General features: G+C 38.8%; 1 protein-coding gene across 1 annotated transcript in view; it reads left to right on the top strand.

Annotated features, from left to right (window-relative positions):
* The first annotated feature begins 853 nt into the window (after positions 1 to 853).
* The window catches only part of wdr11 (WD repeat domain 11), a 62,115-nt gene continuing 43,619 nt past the window's right edge, over positions 854 to 19,349 (top strand). Inside the window, exons 1-10 of the mRNA XM_085297420.1 lie at positions 854 to 1,070; positions 1,982 to 2,093; positions 3,404 to 3,557; positions 3,748 to 3,921; positions 4,269 to 4,470; positions 9,770 to 9,935; positions 12,753 to 12,855; positions 13,537 to 13,732; positions 14,468 to 14,568; positions 16,760 to 16,936. Coding sequence (XP_085153546.1) covers positions 985 to 1,070; positions 1,982 to 2,093; positions 3,404 to 3,557; positions 3,748 to 3,921; positions 4,269 to 4,470; positions 9,770 to 9,935; positions 12,753 to 12,855; positions 13,537 to 13,732; positions 14,468 to 14,568; positions 16,760 to 16,936 — 1,471 coding nt within the window. The 5' untranslated portion in view covers positions 854 to 984. The remainder of the gene's footprint in view (positions 1,071 to 1,981; positions 2,094 to 3,403; positions 3,558 to 3,747; positions 3,922 to 4,268; positions 4,471 to 9,769; positions 9,936 to 12,752; positions 12,856 to 13,536; positions 13,733 to 14,467; positions 14,569 to 16,759; positions 16,937 to 19,349) is intronic.

Below are 19,349 nucleotides of genomic sequence, written 5' to 3'. Positions count from 1 at the left end.
AATGGTGAGAAGTGAAACTGAAATCATTCGAGAGCTGAATTTTTAAAGGATAAAATGCAGTTTCAAAGCAAATCAATTCATTTTCAAAATATAAAATTCAATTTCAATTTAGTGATGATCATTTTCAAACCATAAATTCAATTTCAAATTAGACTAATTCAAATTCAGTTTTCAAAAGCATTTATTCAAGTTACAATTCAGATTCAATCTGAGCAATTCAAATTCAAATTGAACTTATTCAAATTCAGTTTCTGATGGCACAGATTTCTGCCCATAAGGGACTCCATAGTGTAGTGGTTTGTACACTCACCTTACATGTGAGACACCCTTTGAAGTTGTATCAGAAATGGCAACTCGCATGAAAATATGCCCAAGCAACCAGGCAACCCTCTGTCAATAAGCAGCTGAGAACAGCTTTCTGGTATAATATGTATGTATGTCTGTCTGTCTCAGCTGTGAAACTGGTATATCTTCTGTGTTATAAATGCAGCACTTGGTAAAGAAAAATGAAAGCAGCTGTTTGTGTGTCTGTTTGTTTTGAGGCTTATTCACTTTTGTATTTTAGGCAACTTTTGATTTCATTTCATTTCATGTATTTTATTATTTTATTGACTTATTTTTATTATTATAATCTTGGGAGGATTAAAACAATAAATGTAGCCCGTATGTTTTTCAGTTACAGTATTTACTGTAACTATTATTTACATATATTACAACTTTTTTTTTGTTTTGGGGTTTTGTTTTGGTTTTTTTTTGCTTCTTTTTCGCTTTTTCTCTCTTTTGGCGGTGGTGGGGTGGGGGATAGTACTGTTGTATTCAATGCGGAACTTTGTTGCTGGAATTTGTTCCTACACGGCATCCTATTTAGAAACACCATTTCACTTCCTGTTAATATTCACAACAGAGCCGATACAAATAAGCTAATTAATTTTAGCAGTGTTTACTCATTAAATGTTAACGTAGCAGAAATTCTTAGGAAGAGCAATGATTCCTTACACCGTCAACATTAAACTCGCGGCTCGGACGTTAACTGGCACTCTCAATTTGCAGAATAAAACCGCCGTAGATTGGTGAGTACCGCTTCTCTGCTGCTAGCATAATTTGGTTAATTGAATACGCGACTGACAGATAACGTTAAGGAACTGATGTTTGCATTGTGTCAGTTTCGTGGCTTGTCTTTATTGCTGCATGTAAAGTTGTCAGCGTGAACGGCCACTGATAATTTGTCATTGAGCTCACAAACATGCGGGGTATATATTTCTTGTGCAATGTCATGTGACATTTTGTCGGGCCTGATGAATTTCTAATGCCTCATCCTCCACAGCAATCCAGCAGAGACTGTCAAGGCAGTCGGACTCGCGTGATCAAACTTTAGATTAGAGCAGCATAGTGCCAAAGTTTAATTTCGCATACATGAACCTAAATATGATACATTTGCTTCTAAAGCTATTTTTGCTTTTCACCAGACATATTTAAAAAGAGAACTGTCCTTGTGAATATTTAACTTTATGTACGCATCATATGAGATAAATTACCTTGTGTAGTTGTAGCATATAGTACAGTCTCTGCACTGGCAGCTTTTGTCATTGGAACTGAAAGTTTAGCTTCAAGTTATGTTTGAATTTTGAAATTTGTTGTGTCATTGAGCTTTGATTTTTTTGCAGTCTGGATGCACTCCAGGCAAATATGCATGCACGTCTTGTACGGACACGGAAAGAAGATGAATTTAGACATGGAGTGGAAAGCACAGAAATCAGAATGCAGACACAGTTGTTGAATAATTCTGTGTTTACTGGAGAGGGTGCACTTAAGCGTCAGGCTGACTGGAAACATAAGTTTAAATTCATAATGTCCAGAGTTCACAGTCTGAATCATATGTTATCTTTTGTACATCAATGTCTCACATCCCAAACCATTTCACGTATCTTTCATCTGTTTCTTTCCTCTTCCTCCTATTCTGCCTTGCTAACGTGGTCTGTAGGGGCTGGCAGGGGCTCATAGCTCAGGGATGTCACTCCAGTATTCTCATAATTGATCCTAAGACCGCCCAGACCATCCAGGTGCTGGAGAGACACAAGGCAAATGTGGTCAAGGTGAGTTTGAGAAGTAAATTGGCTTAATTGTTTCCCTCCACAACATAATTGCTGTTTAATTACACAAATTAATTGACTCACTGTTGCGCCTCTGCTCCATAGACTTCAAAATATGATTTAATATATACCACTAAGTTAAGCCGTTGGAGAAAAGGCACACTAATGAGGCTACAAAGTGAACACACCTTGTGGGGTTGTATTATTTATGTCTCACAGTATTAATGTTAGCATTGTGTGACCTTGAGTGGAGTACTTTTGGCTCTCTCTGCTTCTTGTAAACCAACACCTGCAACACAGAGCATTGACAGAGAGTCATTTTGTTTGGGTCCGTGTGCGCGTGCATGTGTGTTGTAGAAGAGAAGAGTAAATAATGGGCAATAAATTCTACAGTGATTATCAGTGCCTGGGCTCAATCCGGGCCTTTCATTCTTCACTATAAAGAACACTTTAATCTTGTAAAGCACCGCTGCCACAGCAACAAGCTATTCCTCACCACCCAGCCTGACATAAGAGAACTTGCTGAATGAAGGAAAAAGGGAAATAGAAAAAGAAGTACCTACAGTAAAGGGCATGCCTACCTGGGAGCAAATAGACAGACATAATCAATTATTTAAACACCATCTTGTATGTGGAGTAATTTGTTATTTCACATATAAAATGTGCATTTCAGTGTAGGGCTGTGCGATATGACCAAAATCTCATATTCCGATATAAGAATTCTATCGTCTGATAACGATATAAATCATAAAAATGTAACATTTTCTGTAAATTCTGTGAATCTCGGGCAGCTCAACTTGCGGGAAGTGTTTGCAGCTGCGAGTCATGTAGCTGCAGTCGAGTGTTTTAACCGATGCATGAAACTATACATTTTTAGACATAAGTTGTAACGTTTTCTTTGTGAGTATTTATTACACGGCGTGCTGCGGGGAAAAGCCTGTTCTAACGTTTATTTTTTAGCACCTGGCGGCTCTTTTTTTTAAATTCTCATCCGTAAATAATCTGCTCTTTCACGTGATTCAGTTTGTTTTGAAAAGTCTCAACAGGATCTTGAGCTTTATTGTGCTATATCGTTATATTGAACAGCCCTATTTCAGTGTTATGCATTTCCTATAATGTCCTTTACTCTCTTTTCTCCCCAATGTCGCATTTAGTGAAATTCATCATACATCTTCAGACCTTGCTGTTATTGTTGTTTTTTTTTTTTTCTTTTCTGTTGTTGACTTTCTGAGCATTCTGTCAACAAATGTAGAAGGCTTACAGCTTTACCTGATATTCCTCCCAGAGACTCAATTAGTGTTTTATGTTGGAAGGTAAAATGGTCCAGGGAAAATTACTACCACAACTTGAGCTCACCCTACTGTCTGCGGTTGGCCTCGGGAGATGCCTCGGGGAAGATTATAGTGTGGGATGTGGTCAGCGGCACAGCCCACTGTGAGATACAGGAGCACTCCAAACCTATCGGGGGTAAGACAGCTTCAAGACACCAAACATGTTTGTCAGCTCAGTGGCAGTCCTGCCAAGAAGAGACACTGAGCCGATGGTTTGCTGTTGACTATTTGTTTTCATTAGGACGCTGTTACTGCCACTCCTGCTGGTGCGCACTACGCTTCCATTCTCACCTCCTCTTCTCTGTTTTGCTCGCTCCCTCTGTCAGACTTGGAGTGGCTGTGGAATCAGGATGCATCTCGTGATCTCTTGTTAGCTGTCCATCCTCCCAACTACATTGTTCTGTGGAATGGAGACACAGGCACCAAACTGTGGAAAAAAAGCTACGCTGAGAATATCCTCTCCTTTTCTTTTGACCCTTTTGACCCTTCCAACATGGCATGTAGGTGAACAAAATACTTACCAAAAGACTAACGAAGCCTTCGAATTTTTCACTTTGCCACCCACATACACAGGGCATGCTTCATCTCTTAAATTTACTGTTTATTGCAGTATGGTTGAACATATCTTATATCTGAAAGCATGTGACTGGTATTCTGTGATGCCAACAATTTAACCAGTGGTATTTCTTTCTTTCTTTTTTTTTTTTTTTTGTGGAAAAAGATAAGTCAAAGCAGAGACTTTCACAAATAACAGATGGCAAATTGAAAACAGAATATTGACATCTGACCATCTCTTATTGGCAAATGAATCTTTATAATATTCTTCTGTCCTTTTTCTCCTATCCAGTGCTGACCAGTGAAGGGATCGTCTTCATCACAGACTTTTCTTACTCCAAACCCCCAGGCAGCGCTGGCAAAAAGGTCTACATTGCCAGTCCTCATGCGAGCCCAGCGCATACCAAACCTGCACCTGCAACAGCTCCGGCCCCTACTGGTGCCAAGAAGGCCCTTAACAAGGTCAAAGTGCTGATTACCAATGAAAAGCCCACGTGAGTGAAATTAAATTAATTTTCCTTCCCTGACTTTATTTTAAAATATTTTGGATCCTTCTTTTTAGACACATAGACTGTTGTTTCAAGTTTAACAAGTCTAATGAAGCTCTTATGTATTGTATGGTTTTTAAGACGTTACTTACTGAAAAGCCAAGATCTTCATACAGTACAGCATGTTAATATTTTAATAAATGTCTGAATTTCATCTCAACACTTATGTAGGTGCTAAAGGATAATCTGTGGAATATATTTGTTTCAATAGTTAAGTCAGTTTTTAAATCAAACTTCCTGTAGGTTATGTCACCCTTTCAGTGTCATGTTTTATTGAAATGCTATGGCTCAATGTTGTTCAGTTCCCTTTTTTTGTCTCTTGTTGTTCAAAGTAAACTACAAAGTCTTATCGGTTTAAGACAGCGGTCTCCAACCCCGTTGTTTGGTACCAGGCCCGCTAGAGATGAGGCTCGGGTGTGAAATTTATGGTTTTCGGGATTTTTTTTTATCGTTAACTCTGTTTCTCTGGGTCTTTTCCCGTGTTGTAGTTGTGTGTCTTATTTTGAAAGAAATATTTACACATTACCATAGCGACCAAAGAGTATTAGGGGCAAGGAGAAGGATGTTACTCTCAATGTTGTTGATGCATTTCAGGAGGATGCTGCTAATAAAGTTACACAATTCCACAGTGAATTTGCGTTTATTATTATATTTACAAAAATACCACAGGTTTTGTCTTGGTCGTATCATTTTATTTTGTTGTATTTATCCGTGACACCTTAAAGGCCGGTCCGTGGAAATATTGTCTGACATTTAACCTGCCCGTGGCGCAAAAAAGGCTGGTTTAAGAGGACTGACTTAAGGCAGTCATAGTTATCACTGTTACATGATAGAAGTGATGTTTCTCTGATTGTAACGTATGATATGATTTCTAAGTAAACACCAAGGTTTATTTACTGTCATATGAACTAAATCTCAGTTACTAACCAGTCTTTGTAATGTACAGGGCTGGAAGCATACACTGTTTGGCCACAACATTAAAAGCAGCTGCCTAATATCAAGTCAGTGCCTGTCGTACCTGCAAAACACTGAATGATCAAACTGACTGTAAAGTTTTATCCAGTTATTTTACATTTACGAAAGTTTATTTTGAGTTTTTATATTTTAATCTGTGAAGAGGTTTACAACGAAAGCTATCAAAAGAATGTGAAATTCAATTAAGTTTTATTTATATATGTATTATTTGATCAAAACAGCGATTGACCTGCTCAATCTGACTCATTGCTGGGAGAGCACTTTAAATCAGTATTACTCCTGGATTTGTTTGTATTTTCTCAAGGAGGAAAAAGAGCCATTGTCAGAGAAGATGTTGGTTCTCTTTGGATCTGCCCTCGCATGTGAACAGATTTATACAAATTTAAACAACATTAGCCCAAAAATGCGCATTTTTGTTCACACTTAGTTTTGGAAATGTTGATTAAATGGTGATAAAGTCTTTTCTCTTCTTATGCCTATTTCACATTTTTATTGTCTGATATTATTGATGTAGTTTCTCACATGACAGCTTGAGGAATATTAATAGCTCCTGATCTAAAATAATTTTGACGTGTGAGTCCAGAACCACTTCTCCTCAGTCCAGTTCTCACATTCATTCTTCTGTGAAGAGGGGTCAGCATGAGCAGTCAGACCAGGCTGTTGTTATGCATGCCTATATACAGTGAGCTCTGTATTTTGCCTCCTTTCTGTCATAGCCAGCATTATTATTTTCATCACACTCTTGCCCCCATCAAGGTCACTAAGATCACACTTGCCCGTTTTCTGCTTTCAGGACATCATATTCAAGAACTGGCAGTTCACTTGCTGTTTAATTTCTCACACCCTTACTCAGTGTAACAAGATAATCAATGTTATTGACTTCACCTGCCAGTGGTTTTAATGTTGTGGCCGATTGGTCTTTCTGTAGAGTATATTTTACTCCGCACTGACCTGAGACCTCCCTGTTCATTCGACAGCAAAGCTCCTCCAAATTATGTGAACAGGAGAAGTATTCCAGACACTTTTTCAAGCCTAACCAATAAAAATGGCCCGACAAGCAACACTGTAAGAAGCAGGTCACGGAGCATTTTTGTTGACAGCAGTATGGACTAACACGGTCTATTTTTATGTTTGGTTTGTTTTCTTTTTTCTTTGGTCATTGCAGAAAAAAAAATCAAAACAGGAACAGCACCTTTCACTACATAGATGACCTAGTTTTGATGTAACTGTCTCTCCAGCACAGCAGTGAGATTCCTCTTTAAACTTAGATCAGATGCTAAATCAAGTCAAGGGTCCGGGAGAAGCATTTCTCAAGAGAATAAGGAAGGATTTGATCACTTGGCATATTTGCTACATTGATTTTTAATTCTGAAACGCAGCAGAAGTAGTGATGTACTTCTTCTGGCTTCTTATTCCATTAGTTGACAAACTTGATAAATTGTATAAGCGCTAATTTAGAAAAAGTTGCATGAGCTGTAGACGTGTTTGATGTGCTGGCAGCTTCCTGCTGGAGTGGTTGTGACTGTCAGGTTATTTATAGCAGCATGCCCCAGTCTCTCTGTCCACCCACCAAGCCAGTTCTGATAACAAACACTCCATTAATCTTACTTGTCTTTATTCTCTCGTGCCTTTCTCATTTTGTCTGTTTTAGTCTTCTATCCATGTGTGACAACTTCCTTCCTCACCTTTAACTGTGTGTAATTGCTATCCAGGATGCTGTATTCCTTCAGTTCGCCTTTGTCTACAGTCTCTACTCTCGCCGGTTCTGTCTGCTTGTGGGTGATAAATGGAGGATTTAAACAAGACTGTTCTCCCACAGCGTTATCAGAAACTTACTGAATACAGTATGGTATTGTGTGCATTAGTGTCCCATCAGGGAGCCATTAATCTGGGTGTTAGCCACTAGAGATTTGGTTCATATATCAAAATGAAGTCAGCTATACTAGTACATATACAGAGCAATGTCGACTAATGTATGTTTTCTTTTAAACTGACAGAAATATTTATAAGTTAGATTAAAAAAAAAATCTAAATAATTCACTAAGACGCTTGAAGTTGTAGTTCTTATGATTATGAAAAAATCATAATGATTTTGATAAAAGCAGTAAGTCTGAATAATCAGGCCTTTTTTAAATTCATGGCTTCATCTGAAATCATGTTGTGTGCAGAGCGAGTAGTTTTCCACACAACAGGGAATAGCAAAGTTAATTATCTTACCGATGAGTTGGGGGTTCTGTCTGACTGTAGCTGCTCTTCATAATGCTGATCAAAAATGGATGAAACTGAATCTCTTGATTTGGACACATTCGATGAACAGTCGCTACCCACACCGACAAATGCACAGTTAATGCCGGCTCGCTGGTTTCAGGGCAGTATGATGCTGCCCTGCGACTGCACACTGGACTTATTTCAAAATCAGAGGTTAATCAAGCAAACATTCAACCGCTTATTCCCAACACTGTTTCTTTAGGGCAGCTGTGGCTGGATAATAAATGGATAATTGAGGACTTTTGTTCAAGCTCAGTCTTCACTTCAGTCTTAGAGGTGTGATTTATGGCTTTGTACTGTGGTGATGTACACATGCAACACCTGCTTCCAAACACTACAAACTCTCGAGTTTTATTTGAAGCTCGGCTGCAGGTAGTGTGAGAGCAATCGAAAAAGAAACAACATAACATGAAAGAGAACCCGGTCATTCACAGACATGTACAAAAGTGATCAGTAATGGAGTGACGTGACCAACTGAAATGGACAGGTTTTGTTATAGAAGTATTTTAGGTTGTGGTTTGTTTGTTTTTTTTGTCCCACAGTGTGAGCATCAGTTCAGTTTTCTGCTGTATCATCTCCAGCAGCTGCCAGTGTGTGTGTAAACTGAATTTGTATTGTGTAGATAACAAGCTCAAGGTGGTGTGACTGCTGTATAAAGACAGTATTTGACTTTAATGTCCTTTGGGTGAGTTAAATAATAGAACCTTGAGAGTGCTTTAAAACTTTAATAAAGGCATCCACCTTTGCTATCAAATGTCCTGCGTCTTTGATAGCAAACTCACTGCGTGAGCACACATATGTGTATGTACTTAGCAATATGTAACTGTGTGTGATCCTCTGACCGCTGTAGCCTTCATGTCTTATTCATAACAACGACTGAGAGAGCGAGAAGGGCGTGTGATGTTTTGGTAATTGGAGAGCTGAATATTTGAGGGCTGCAGTTTTTTTTATTTCCCTTTTCTCTCTTTTTTCATTTCTCTCTGAAGATCTGTTGCTTGCAATCTAAGGTCTGCTCCTTTCTGATGTTCTGCCTTTGGTGACTCAGACATTTTAGCCTCTATCTCTTTCTTTTCTGACTTCAGTAAGCTGCTAAAAGTGTAATTTATCTCAATAACTCCTAAAGCTTCCCCTACTGAGTCTATTTTATCTGTTACACTTTCCCCAGATGATAATGATCTCCATTGTGTTATAAGGTTTGTCTCTCTTTTATTTGATCTTGCCGTGACCTAGAGGAATTCAGCTGTTGGAATGAGTTATGGCTGTAGACCTGCTCATAAGTTCAGTCCAAATCGTCTCTTTTTCCTTCTTGAGTGAACTGTACTGAACAGAAGTACCTGTGACCGCTTTGCTGTGATACGGAGAGATCAAAACTGGTTGCCGCCACAGATAATAGTACCTGTCATTAATTTGGTCACACATGAAAGAAGTCGCTGTGAATAACAAATCAGAGCAGCCAAAAGTAACGTAAAGGAAATTCTTTGCAATTCTTACAGTACCTGCTTAGTTCATCAGCCAACCAACAATAATAAGTCATTCATTCTAGCTTCTATTTGGGAAGACATGAATAAATATCAAGTTGTCCTTAGAAATGAGATTTTTATATTTTATATTGAATTTTAAATCTAGCGTCATATTGGTTTGCATGGAATTTGCATTTTTCATATGCATGTGTTGTTGTTACAGCAGAGTCTCATTATATCCTGATTTATCTGGAGAATAAGACTGACTTACTGAGCGGTATATTATCTAACCCTCATTTCTAGTCATCGTAATTTGCATTTTTCATCTTTTGTGTCCATTAAATTGCGCCGTAAACAACACGAGAAAACAGGCAATTCCAGGACATGCTTAATCCTTGGATTAAAGAAAGTCTTTTTGTCAATAAAGATTGATAGTTTATTATTTACCATTCCATCTAGTTTGTTCTCAGTTTCAGTGTCAGCCCGTTTTAACTAACTTCCTGTTCTCATTGTTGTCATTCCCCTGCTCTCTGATGCTTTAGGGCAGAGGCTGTGACGCTGAACGACTGCCTGCAGCTATCCTACCTACCTTCGAAGAGAAACCACATGCTGCTGCTTTATCCCAGAGAAATTTTGATCCTGGACCTGGAGCTCAGTCAGACGGTGGGTGTGGTGGCCATCGAGCGCTCCGGGGTTCCCTTCATCCAGGTGAGGCACGCTGCAAAAATACGCAGCAAAATCCCTTTAATATGGATCTCGGTTAAACTCGAAGAGATGAAAGTTAACCTTAAAACAGCATTAAATTTTCAGGCTCTGAGTTCTCACCAATCACTTACTCTTGACGTTATGTGCAGGACATTTTTTAAACTGCTTTGCGCTGACACCGTAGTTGGTCTAGGTGAAAGGATGGCTGTGTTATGTGGCTTTAACAAACCTCATATATCAACATCTTACTTGAAGAGCTTTACTGAAATCTGTCTTTTTTATGGATGATTCCTCCAGGAAGACAGTTCCTCCTGCCACGAATGATAAAGTTCTTAACTCTTTGCACCCGCCTCTGCAGTTGTTTCTCCTCATTGGGTGTGACAACTGCACATCAGGACTGTGTAGTCATTAGCAACAAGGGGGGAAAAAGTCCCCCCTTTTCTTTATACTGCCTCTCCACAGCAACAGACTTGACCTTTAGGTGCCAATTCACTTTCTTTTAAAGTCTGGATTTCTAATTGGAAATTGATGAATGCCGTGGGGGTATTACACTGAGGATTTGTCACAGCTCCAGTGCCAGTAATTGAACAGAAACTGTCTTAAAGTCGCACCGTTCGCTCCCCCTTTCTATACTTACTCTCCGTCTCCAAAAGATTGACCACTGTGCTGCCCTGTCATTACACAGAGTAGCTCTCCTTATTTTTCACGGCAGTGGTTCTACTGTATTTGAGACCTAATGTGCCTTTTTGAAACTCGTTGAATTTCATGCCTGAATGTACATGCATGGAACAGTTTGCAGTTATTAGTTCATCTCTGCAGTCGATGACATGTTCTGCTTCTGTGAAATTGCGCTCTGTTCTTTGTATTATTGTCCTATCATAAATCATACTTTATTTGGGTTGTCACTGATCTTGTTTTAATAAACGTCTCTATGGTTTAACAACACAAAGGTAGAGAATGAGCGTTTGTAGTCAAGGAGTAAGATCTAAAGTCACCAGGGGCAGAAGCAAAGGGGTATTACTCAGCTGCCTAGGCTCCGTCTGACCAACGCCTCCTTTCTCTAAGTGTTATAAAGTGCTTGTCTTCCAGCCAATTTGCATGACTGATGACACAGTTTAGCAAAGGTCTATGCTCGAGTGTACAGAGGCTCCACTGTCAGGTTGGGGCATACATAGTGTGCAGTTGCCAGTTTGTCAGGTCAACATGGCCTACAGTCATTTTTCCATCTATCAATAGCAAACTAATACAGAATCCATCAATTTGTTGTTTATCTGTTCATTTTCAACAAGGTGCTGATTTACTTTGATTTCAAATGGCTGCAGATTGATGTCTTGCAGTTTTTGCATTTCAGTATTTGGAATATTTTGTGCACTGGCATAAATTGAGTGAGGTGTTTTAAAATGTACAGTATGTTCAATGAAATCAGACGTTCAGAAAGCCAACAAAAGAAGCAATGTGAAGATGTCAAAATAACAATCACAACTGAATGCACATATTTGTGAATAAGATGAATTTAACTACCGGTAGTAGTTTGATTTGATTATCTGTTAGAAGTAACAAAAAAAAGTTCAGTGATGTAGCCTCACCAGTGACTGTAACGTTAATATATTAATTACTGTCATGAGTTAATAAGGTATAGAAACATGAGAACTGCACTGAAATAGAATTTATTGTTTACAGATCATACCAGGTGAGCTCTGTAGGGCTTTTGTCATACAAAATATGGATAGATTTAAATAACTGAACACTTCATTGTTATTATGTTATAGTTTTACACACAAAATTCAAATCCAGTCCAAATTTCTTTATGCAGCATATTTAAAACAACAAAGTTAACCAAACTGCTGCACATGAAACGGAGAATTACACAATAAAATAACAGATGTACATGCCCACACACATCAATAAATATATTCAAAGGATCACAGAAATGGATCTGATATTTATACAACGCTAGAACTGGCCCCAAAATGCTGCTGCTTCTTTGCACTTTCAGATAAAACTATTTTCAGAGCTGTTAAATGCAAACAAGTCATTCAGTGTTTTTGATGACAGTCTTGTTGTCCGTTGTGCTCCGAGAAATGTGAATTTTCTTCTATCCTCGCTAATGTGGAACAGCAGTCACTTCAAAGTGCTTTATATTGTAAGGTAGAGACCCGACAATAATACAGAGAAAGCCTCAGCAATCAGACGACCCCTTTTGCGACAGTGCGAAGGAAAAACTCCTCTTTTGCACGACAAAAGCTCTGGGAGGGGCAGCCATTTGCCACGACTGGTTAGGGGTGAGGGGAGAGAGTAAAAGTGTAGAATAATTACTTGAAGTACAACTGTAATGAATTCTGCTGTATATTTGCACAACTCATCAGGATAATTTTTTTGTATGATAATAGATCTTGCCTGCTGTAGTCGGCAATATTTTGAATTCCCAACTTCTTAGCTTATTGTCCATATATTTATAAAACATGACTATGCCATAACATCTTAAGTCTGCACAATAATATTTTTCCCAATCACGTCATCAGTATGTCTCAGCAGCCTTTGGCAAAAATCCCTCCTTTTCAGACTAGCATGAGATCTGACAAGCTAATGAAGCTTAGCCCCTGCTCTGTTTTCCTCTGTTTGTGCCAAACAAATTTACACATGTAGGTTTTGATGAGTGTATTAGGGGGTTCTCATGCTGTGGAGCAAATACATTGGCAAATTCATGCAGTGCTTAGAGCAAATGTAAACACCACCTGTTCAACATTAAGTCTCAAATAGACATTTGGCAAAGTCACAATCACACATGATCCCCTTTTTTTCCACTCCCTCTGTGTTTAGGTGATTCCCTGTGCTCAGAGAGACGCCCTCTACTGTCTCCATGAGAATGGTTGTATCACACTACGAGTTTGTCGCTCCACGGTTGCCACTGAGGAAGCAGCGGGTATGAAACCTTTTCACAATGGTGTATCCACTCACAATCTGCACATAGCCGTTGTGCTTTACTCACTCCTCACTTCAGCGCCTAAGCTGCTCCTCACTTCAGTGCTCCATCCCCCAGTCATCATCTATTCAGCCAACTGCACTGCAATTGGATCCTGTAGCCTTTTTCCCTATCCTCCAGTGGGCATTTAGCCCCTTACTGTCTCATTTATCTTTGGCTTAGCGTGATAGGCCAATGGGAGGCAATTGTCTCGCTGAATCTCTCTCTCTTCCTCACTTACTCTCCTTGCTATCTCCTCCACACACATCTCTCTATACCCATTTTCCTTTTTTTCCCTGAAATTTCCTCTTGTATCTCTCACCTACTCTTTTTACTGCCTTAAATCTATGTAAAGCTCTCTATGCTCTCTATTTTTCTTTTAATGTGCTCAAAATTGTTCTTTCAATCGTATATACTCCTATTCTTCTTCCTTTTTTCCCCCTCCGTTGTCAGTATTATGAACATCTACTCTGTAGACTTTGACATTTTGTATTTTTTTCCTCTCGTTTGTCCTTCTCAATCCACAATTTCCATCATGTGGTTTTTATCTGCCACTATTCTTCCTGCATGTCGACCTCGCTGTACATTTTTTCTCTTCCTAATTCTTTGTCGTATTTTTCCTTTATTCCTTTGGTTTCCCAGACCCAGAACAGAGTGTCCAGGAGCTTGTGTACGACCTGCGCTCTCAGTGTGACGCCATCCGAGTCACAAAGACCGTCCGACCATATCGCATGGTGATTTGCCCCGTCAATGAAAACAAGGCTGCGCTCATGGTCAGCGATGGCAGAGCCATGCTGTGGGAGCTCAGAGCCCACACCGGCAAAGCTGCCAATCCTAGGTACACACACGTATGCAGAAAGCCAAATAATTCTGCAAAGTTACATTACAATTTCACAGTTGAAAGCTAGACGTAATGGTTAAAAGTTTGACTACTTTGTAAGGTGACTCAAGCTGACTTTAAATAATAATCCTCTGACCTAAATGTAGTCTTCATCGTGACTGGCTCAGGTGGGCTGTGCAGAGGGGTTTGGTTGTCGTTGACGTGTCTTTTCGTTTGATGGAGCGTTCCCTCGCTGCTGTCGAGAACAGTTTTGTATTTCTCTCTTAAGTCAGATTCCTACGTGAGACAGAGTGAATTCTGCCTGCCTGTGAACAAGCCAATTTAATGTGGGCAAACAAGAGAAATCTACAGCATTAAATGAAAAAGGGATGAAAAGTTTTTGCTTTCCGTCAGTATGTGAGGAATTTTCTTATTATAGTCTTGTTTGAATTCATTTGCTTGACAGGTGGGTTTTCTGTTTCACGGCTAATGAGTTGCAGAAGTTTTCTTTTGCGGTGCTCTAAATTGACAGTCTGATGTTTCCTAAAAAGTTTTTTAGCTTACGTTTGATATAATGACATAAATTATATTCTCAGTGAGGTGGTTTTGAAAGGGAAAGCTGAGTTAACTAAGGAAGGTTAAGACGCAATGCATATAATTAGTATGCAGTTTATGAAATATCGCATGTGTTTATTCATTTATGTCACTCTGAAGTTCATGTGGTGAATGATTCTTTCTCTTTCTCCACGACAGCTCGGGTTTGTCGCCGCTCTACTCCCCTGTGTCATTTTGTGGAGCTCCACTGGGTCCAAACCAGAAAAAGATTCAGGATCTGTCTCTTAACAGCATGATTGGTATGCCTAAACACACCACCACCATCAACACTCCACTACAATGCGCATCTCAGACAATATAGTTTGCTGTTTGGAAGGCAAAACGTCACACATGTCACATCTTGGTGCAGCTGAAGCATTCTCATTCTCATCATAGAAGGATGGTTGTAATTTTTTTGAGAGAAAATGTGAAAACTCAAAAACATGGAGGCAATTAGATTATTGTGTGTGGATGCTGCAGGTCTTAGTGTATCTTTTATTGTACCTCTGCGAGTTGAGTGGGCCTCAAGGCACCCCTTCAGTTTCTGCTTTAATGTGTGACTGCTGGTTTCTCCTCTGTGCACTTCACAAGCCAGCCTTATTCCCCTGTTGAGCAGCTCTGCACAAAGAGTCCCATAGATGCATGGCCCTTCCTCTCTTTCCCTTTTTCCCCTTTTTTTTTTTGTCTCATCTTTTCTGCTTATGATGTCTCTCCTTCATTTAATTCTTTTTTTCCTCTCCACCCTCTCTCTTTATCCTCCCTGATGATTTAAGGCTGCCTGTCAAAAGATGAATGTAAATGTAAAATTGTGATAGGATGATTTTTTTGTGTGTTAGGTTTGTCATTTGTATTAAGTGAGAGTTAACTTGCATTGGGAGGTAGACCTGTGGGAGGTGGATGGCATTAGAAGGGAGGGGTTTTCTGTCTCATCCTTAATCTATATATATCTATATCTATACAGATATGTATACACACACAGACACACACAGACACAGACTGAAGCCATCTACTGCCTGGAGCAGTAGCTCTGTTTGACAGTTGCTGACTAAAGCTCTTGTTATGAGGAAATATCACTGTCATGCAGGTTACTTATAGTCTGTAAAACAAAAACATGCTTGTTATTACACTGAGATGTGGAAAGAGCTGGTAACTAGAAAACCATTTTTCCTTTGTTGCAATCTATGGTAGGCACAGTGTTGTTTGTTTGGGGGTTTTTTTTTGTTTTATTTGTAGTTATAATAATATAAGATTAGAATCTAACTCCAAGCTGAAAGACAAAACATCTCCAGTGTAAAGAAATCAAGAAAACCAAATGAATTATTTAACAAGTGCTAATGACAATTTAAGGTTTGTTCCTCGGGGAATACTAAAGCTCTCCAGCAGATACACAGATAAAGATGAATTATTCGTTCACAGTGCATTAAAATGCGCAGTCTGATGTGCAGTAATGAAATTATTTTAAGCGAATCGCCTTCACATCTATGTCTCAGTCTGTGATTTTAAAGTATTGAAGAAACTTGCTGTTACTTATCTCGTACACCCGTTCTCTGATAACATGAGTGTGGTGTCTTACTATTGGAATGCTTCCTCAGCTACCTCAGAGACCTTTACGTCATTACTCCAGTGCTGGCTGCCAGTCGTGACACTCGCATTACGGAGGGCCCACCCACATCCCAACAAAATGTTTTCTTGATATTTAAAATTGATTGTTGATTAAAATTGATGAGGGCACTAGCTACTCTTTGCCTTTAGTGCTTTAACATACCACTAAATTCTTATGATAATTACAGCTGCTCAGCCTGATAACTAAGTCCACAGCTCATTGAAATAACCAATATTAGTTCTTTTCTATTGCCTCCAGCTGTAGTTGCATTGTGTACAACGTTTCCACTTCAGACAAACATGTGCTTTGTTTTAGATCAGTAAGGCCAAGTTGAAATTTGTATTCAAAAGACTTCTATTAAGCTTCTTACAAGTACGAGGTGTCTACAGTCTTGATTTGGGATGATTTACTTCCTGCACAGTATTCAAACACTATTTGTTTCACATAATGTAGCATCTTGTTATTGCAGTTCACTTGTTGATGTTGCTGCTCTCAAGAAGCTTCTGTTTATATTTGGTTTATATTTTTTTGACTTTTTGTTTATTTTGCTTGTGTTTATTTCTTCGTTGAACATATTCATACAGATGGTAGCACCCACTGTTGCTGTCTATGCGTTATACAGTGATTGATTTACAGAATGACAGCCTTCCCTCTACATATGAGCTGTATAAGATAGAATACAATGGTGACAGTGATAATGAAAGAAAGTCTTGATTTTGGTTAGATTTTCCTAACCTGTTGTTATTTCATTATTTAAGGAGCAAATAAGAGATAGTTTTTCACATTATGTCCAACTTAACACTTGACGTCTTGTCTTTTTATTTTATCTTTTTTTTTTCCATCTCCAGGTCAGACCTTGATAGCCGGTGAGACTCTTCCTACATCTTCCCACCAGCAAGAAGTCCAGCTGAAGTTCCTGCTAACCGGTTTGCTGTCTGGTCTGCCACTGCCACCATTTGCCATCCGAATGTGTCCACCTCTTACCACCAAAAATATCAACCACTATCAACCCCTTCTGGCTGTAGGTAGGTAATAGGAAACCAGTTACTCACAGTCACGCAATTCTGCAAAACTTTATGACAAATGAGCCACTACCACTGGCATATGAGGTTTCTGTTTTTCTGGGGGGGGGGAAACCAAAAACTATTGATTTGTTATATCATTATTTAATCATTAACAACCACGTAACAGTAAATTTTACTGGACGTTGGTAAATTCTGCAGAAACTGTAAATGCAGCGAATTCTAGTCTAAATGTCCTGTTTTTGTTGAACTGTATACGTTCGATTTGCTTTCTTTTGAGTTCACATTGGCAGTCCTACAAGTCCACAAAAGATTTCAACACAGTACTGCTACTGTTTTATCATCATTACCTACTGTTATTGACAAGTCCTTGATACACAACCAAGTGAATTAGATGTCAAAGCATTTGTAAATTAATGGTGGCAAAACATTTAAACATTGACTGTATTGTGAGTAATTGTCAAGCTGGGTAAGTTAATGTTGACGAGCACTTTGGTATTTGAGACAGAGTTCGCGGCCCACTGAGGAGCGAAAAAGGACTTTGGTTCTATTATTCGGGGACATATTCTTCCTTTGTAGCTTTTGTTCATTTTTTTTAAAACGCTTCTGTAACTCAAACCGGATTCACCTTTGGTTACCTTGGAAACCAGTGCTGCGTTTTTCAAACCTCCCGTCTCTGTGTGAAGATGCATGTTGACTGCAGACGATAATTAAACATCATCGAAACTGGAATGGTAAGAAGAAAACAAGCTTTCTTTAGTTCATTTAATTTGTAATTGATGTTCTATAGCGTGGAGGGCTTTACCGTAGAAGTGCATAAAAGTGGCATAAATAGTTTTATTTTTTATGTATTCTTTTCTAAATGTCCAAGCGGCAGTTATTTAAAAAGAAAATGGATAGAAGGCCTATGTATTGTTTCTCTGTTTACTATTTACCTGGATTAGCTTTCTTATTGCTACTTACAAAAATCTTTTCATTATTAGGTTTTGTTTTTTTCAATTATAAAGGTCAGATGAATTTTCATTGACATGTTTAGGTGATGATTTTTAATGCAATTGCCGTTGTTGCTGCAGTGTTTTAGCATTTTACCGTCTTTATTATTTCTGTTTGTTTATGCCAGAGGGGATTTAAAGATGGAGGAATGCCTGATAGAAGACTCACACCAACAAAAAAAACAGATATAATTCACGGATGTAAGTTCTTTAACGAATATTTACTGTGTGTAAAATTTCCATCTCTGCTTCTTCTGTTGGCATTTAGTAGCTATAAATAGGGGTGGGTTTTTATAATCGATTTATCGATTAAAATCGATTCTGGCTTGGATAACGTAAAATCGATTCATTAAAATCCTGAATCGATTTTTTAATATTAATTTATTTTGCCCGAAATGCCAGAATCTCAGGTGAAAGATCACAAAATTTCAACAACCACCAAACAGCTAAGACAGTAAATGAGAGCAGGTACACGGCTTCTGCACAAAGACGTAAACACACAGCGCAACCCGCGGATCAGAATCAGTGAGATGTCGCCTTTCTCAGCTGACGGTCGGGGCTGAAAGCCGACAGCTCGCTGATTCTGATCCGCGGGCTCGCTCTCTCTCTCGCTCTCTCTCTCTCTCTCTCTCTCTCTCTCTCTCTCTCTCTCTCCTGCATTATTCGCTTGCTTGTTACGCACAAGTCTACCGTTGTTTACAGCGCTGTCGGCCGACGTTTTTTTTTCCCTTTTACTTACTTCCGAAAAGTAAACCTGATTTCTGCCGTTCAATATTGAACAACTTTAAACTTTTTAAAATTAAGCAAAATGCAAAACGCTTAGCCGTGTCTGTAATAAAACTGCTGTAACTTCAGAGGTAATGTTCATGTGTTGATTAATGGTTTTCTTTCGTTTTTGATGTACTGCAGATTATTTTTATAAAATCCCAGGCCAGGAAAATCACCTTCATGTTTTTCTGTGTTTTATCTTCAGCTACTTTGACACAAAGGCCTCTGCTGTGATGCTCACAACTTTGATAAAGTCTTGCGTGTGTCAGCTTCCTTTTAATAGATACAAAAATATGTAAATGTACTGATCTGAATTATAATATTTCTAACTGTCAAAATTTCCCAGATTCGAATCGAATTAAATCGAATCGTGGATCGAATCGATTCGGGACCTTGTGAATCGGAATTGAATCGATTCTAGAAATCAGTGACGATACCCAGCCCTAGCTATAAAGACATTTTATTGTAATGTCATTACAAAAGGGCTCAACAGCAGTTGTAACACTTAAAGTGATCTTATTTTGGCCCCAGTGCACTGATTGCATCCCACAGATAACTCGTATTTCCTTAAAGCAGCTAATACTTAAAGAAAAAGCTCTTATTCACTATTATTATTATTCACAGAATCTTAAGTGATAGTTGTTATATACCGCTTT

Source organism: Mchenga conophoros, linkage group LG13 (genome assembly GCF_057382185.1).
Source record: "Mchenga conophoros isolate Kocher_MC1m ecotype Shallow Benthic linkage group LG13, M_conophoros_male_GT1.1, whole genome shotgun sequence".
Classification (NCBI taxonomy): domain Eukaryota; kingdom Metazoa; phylum Chordata; class Actinopteri; order Cichliformes; family Cichlidae; genus Mchenga; species Mchenga conophoros.
Note: the sequence above shows the minus strand (reverse complement) of the source record. Positions and strands in the feature narration are given on the sequence as shown.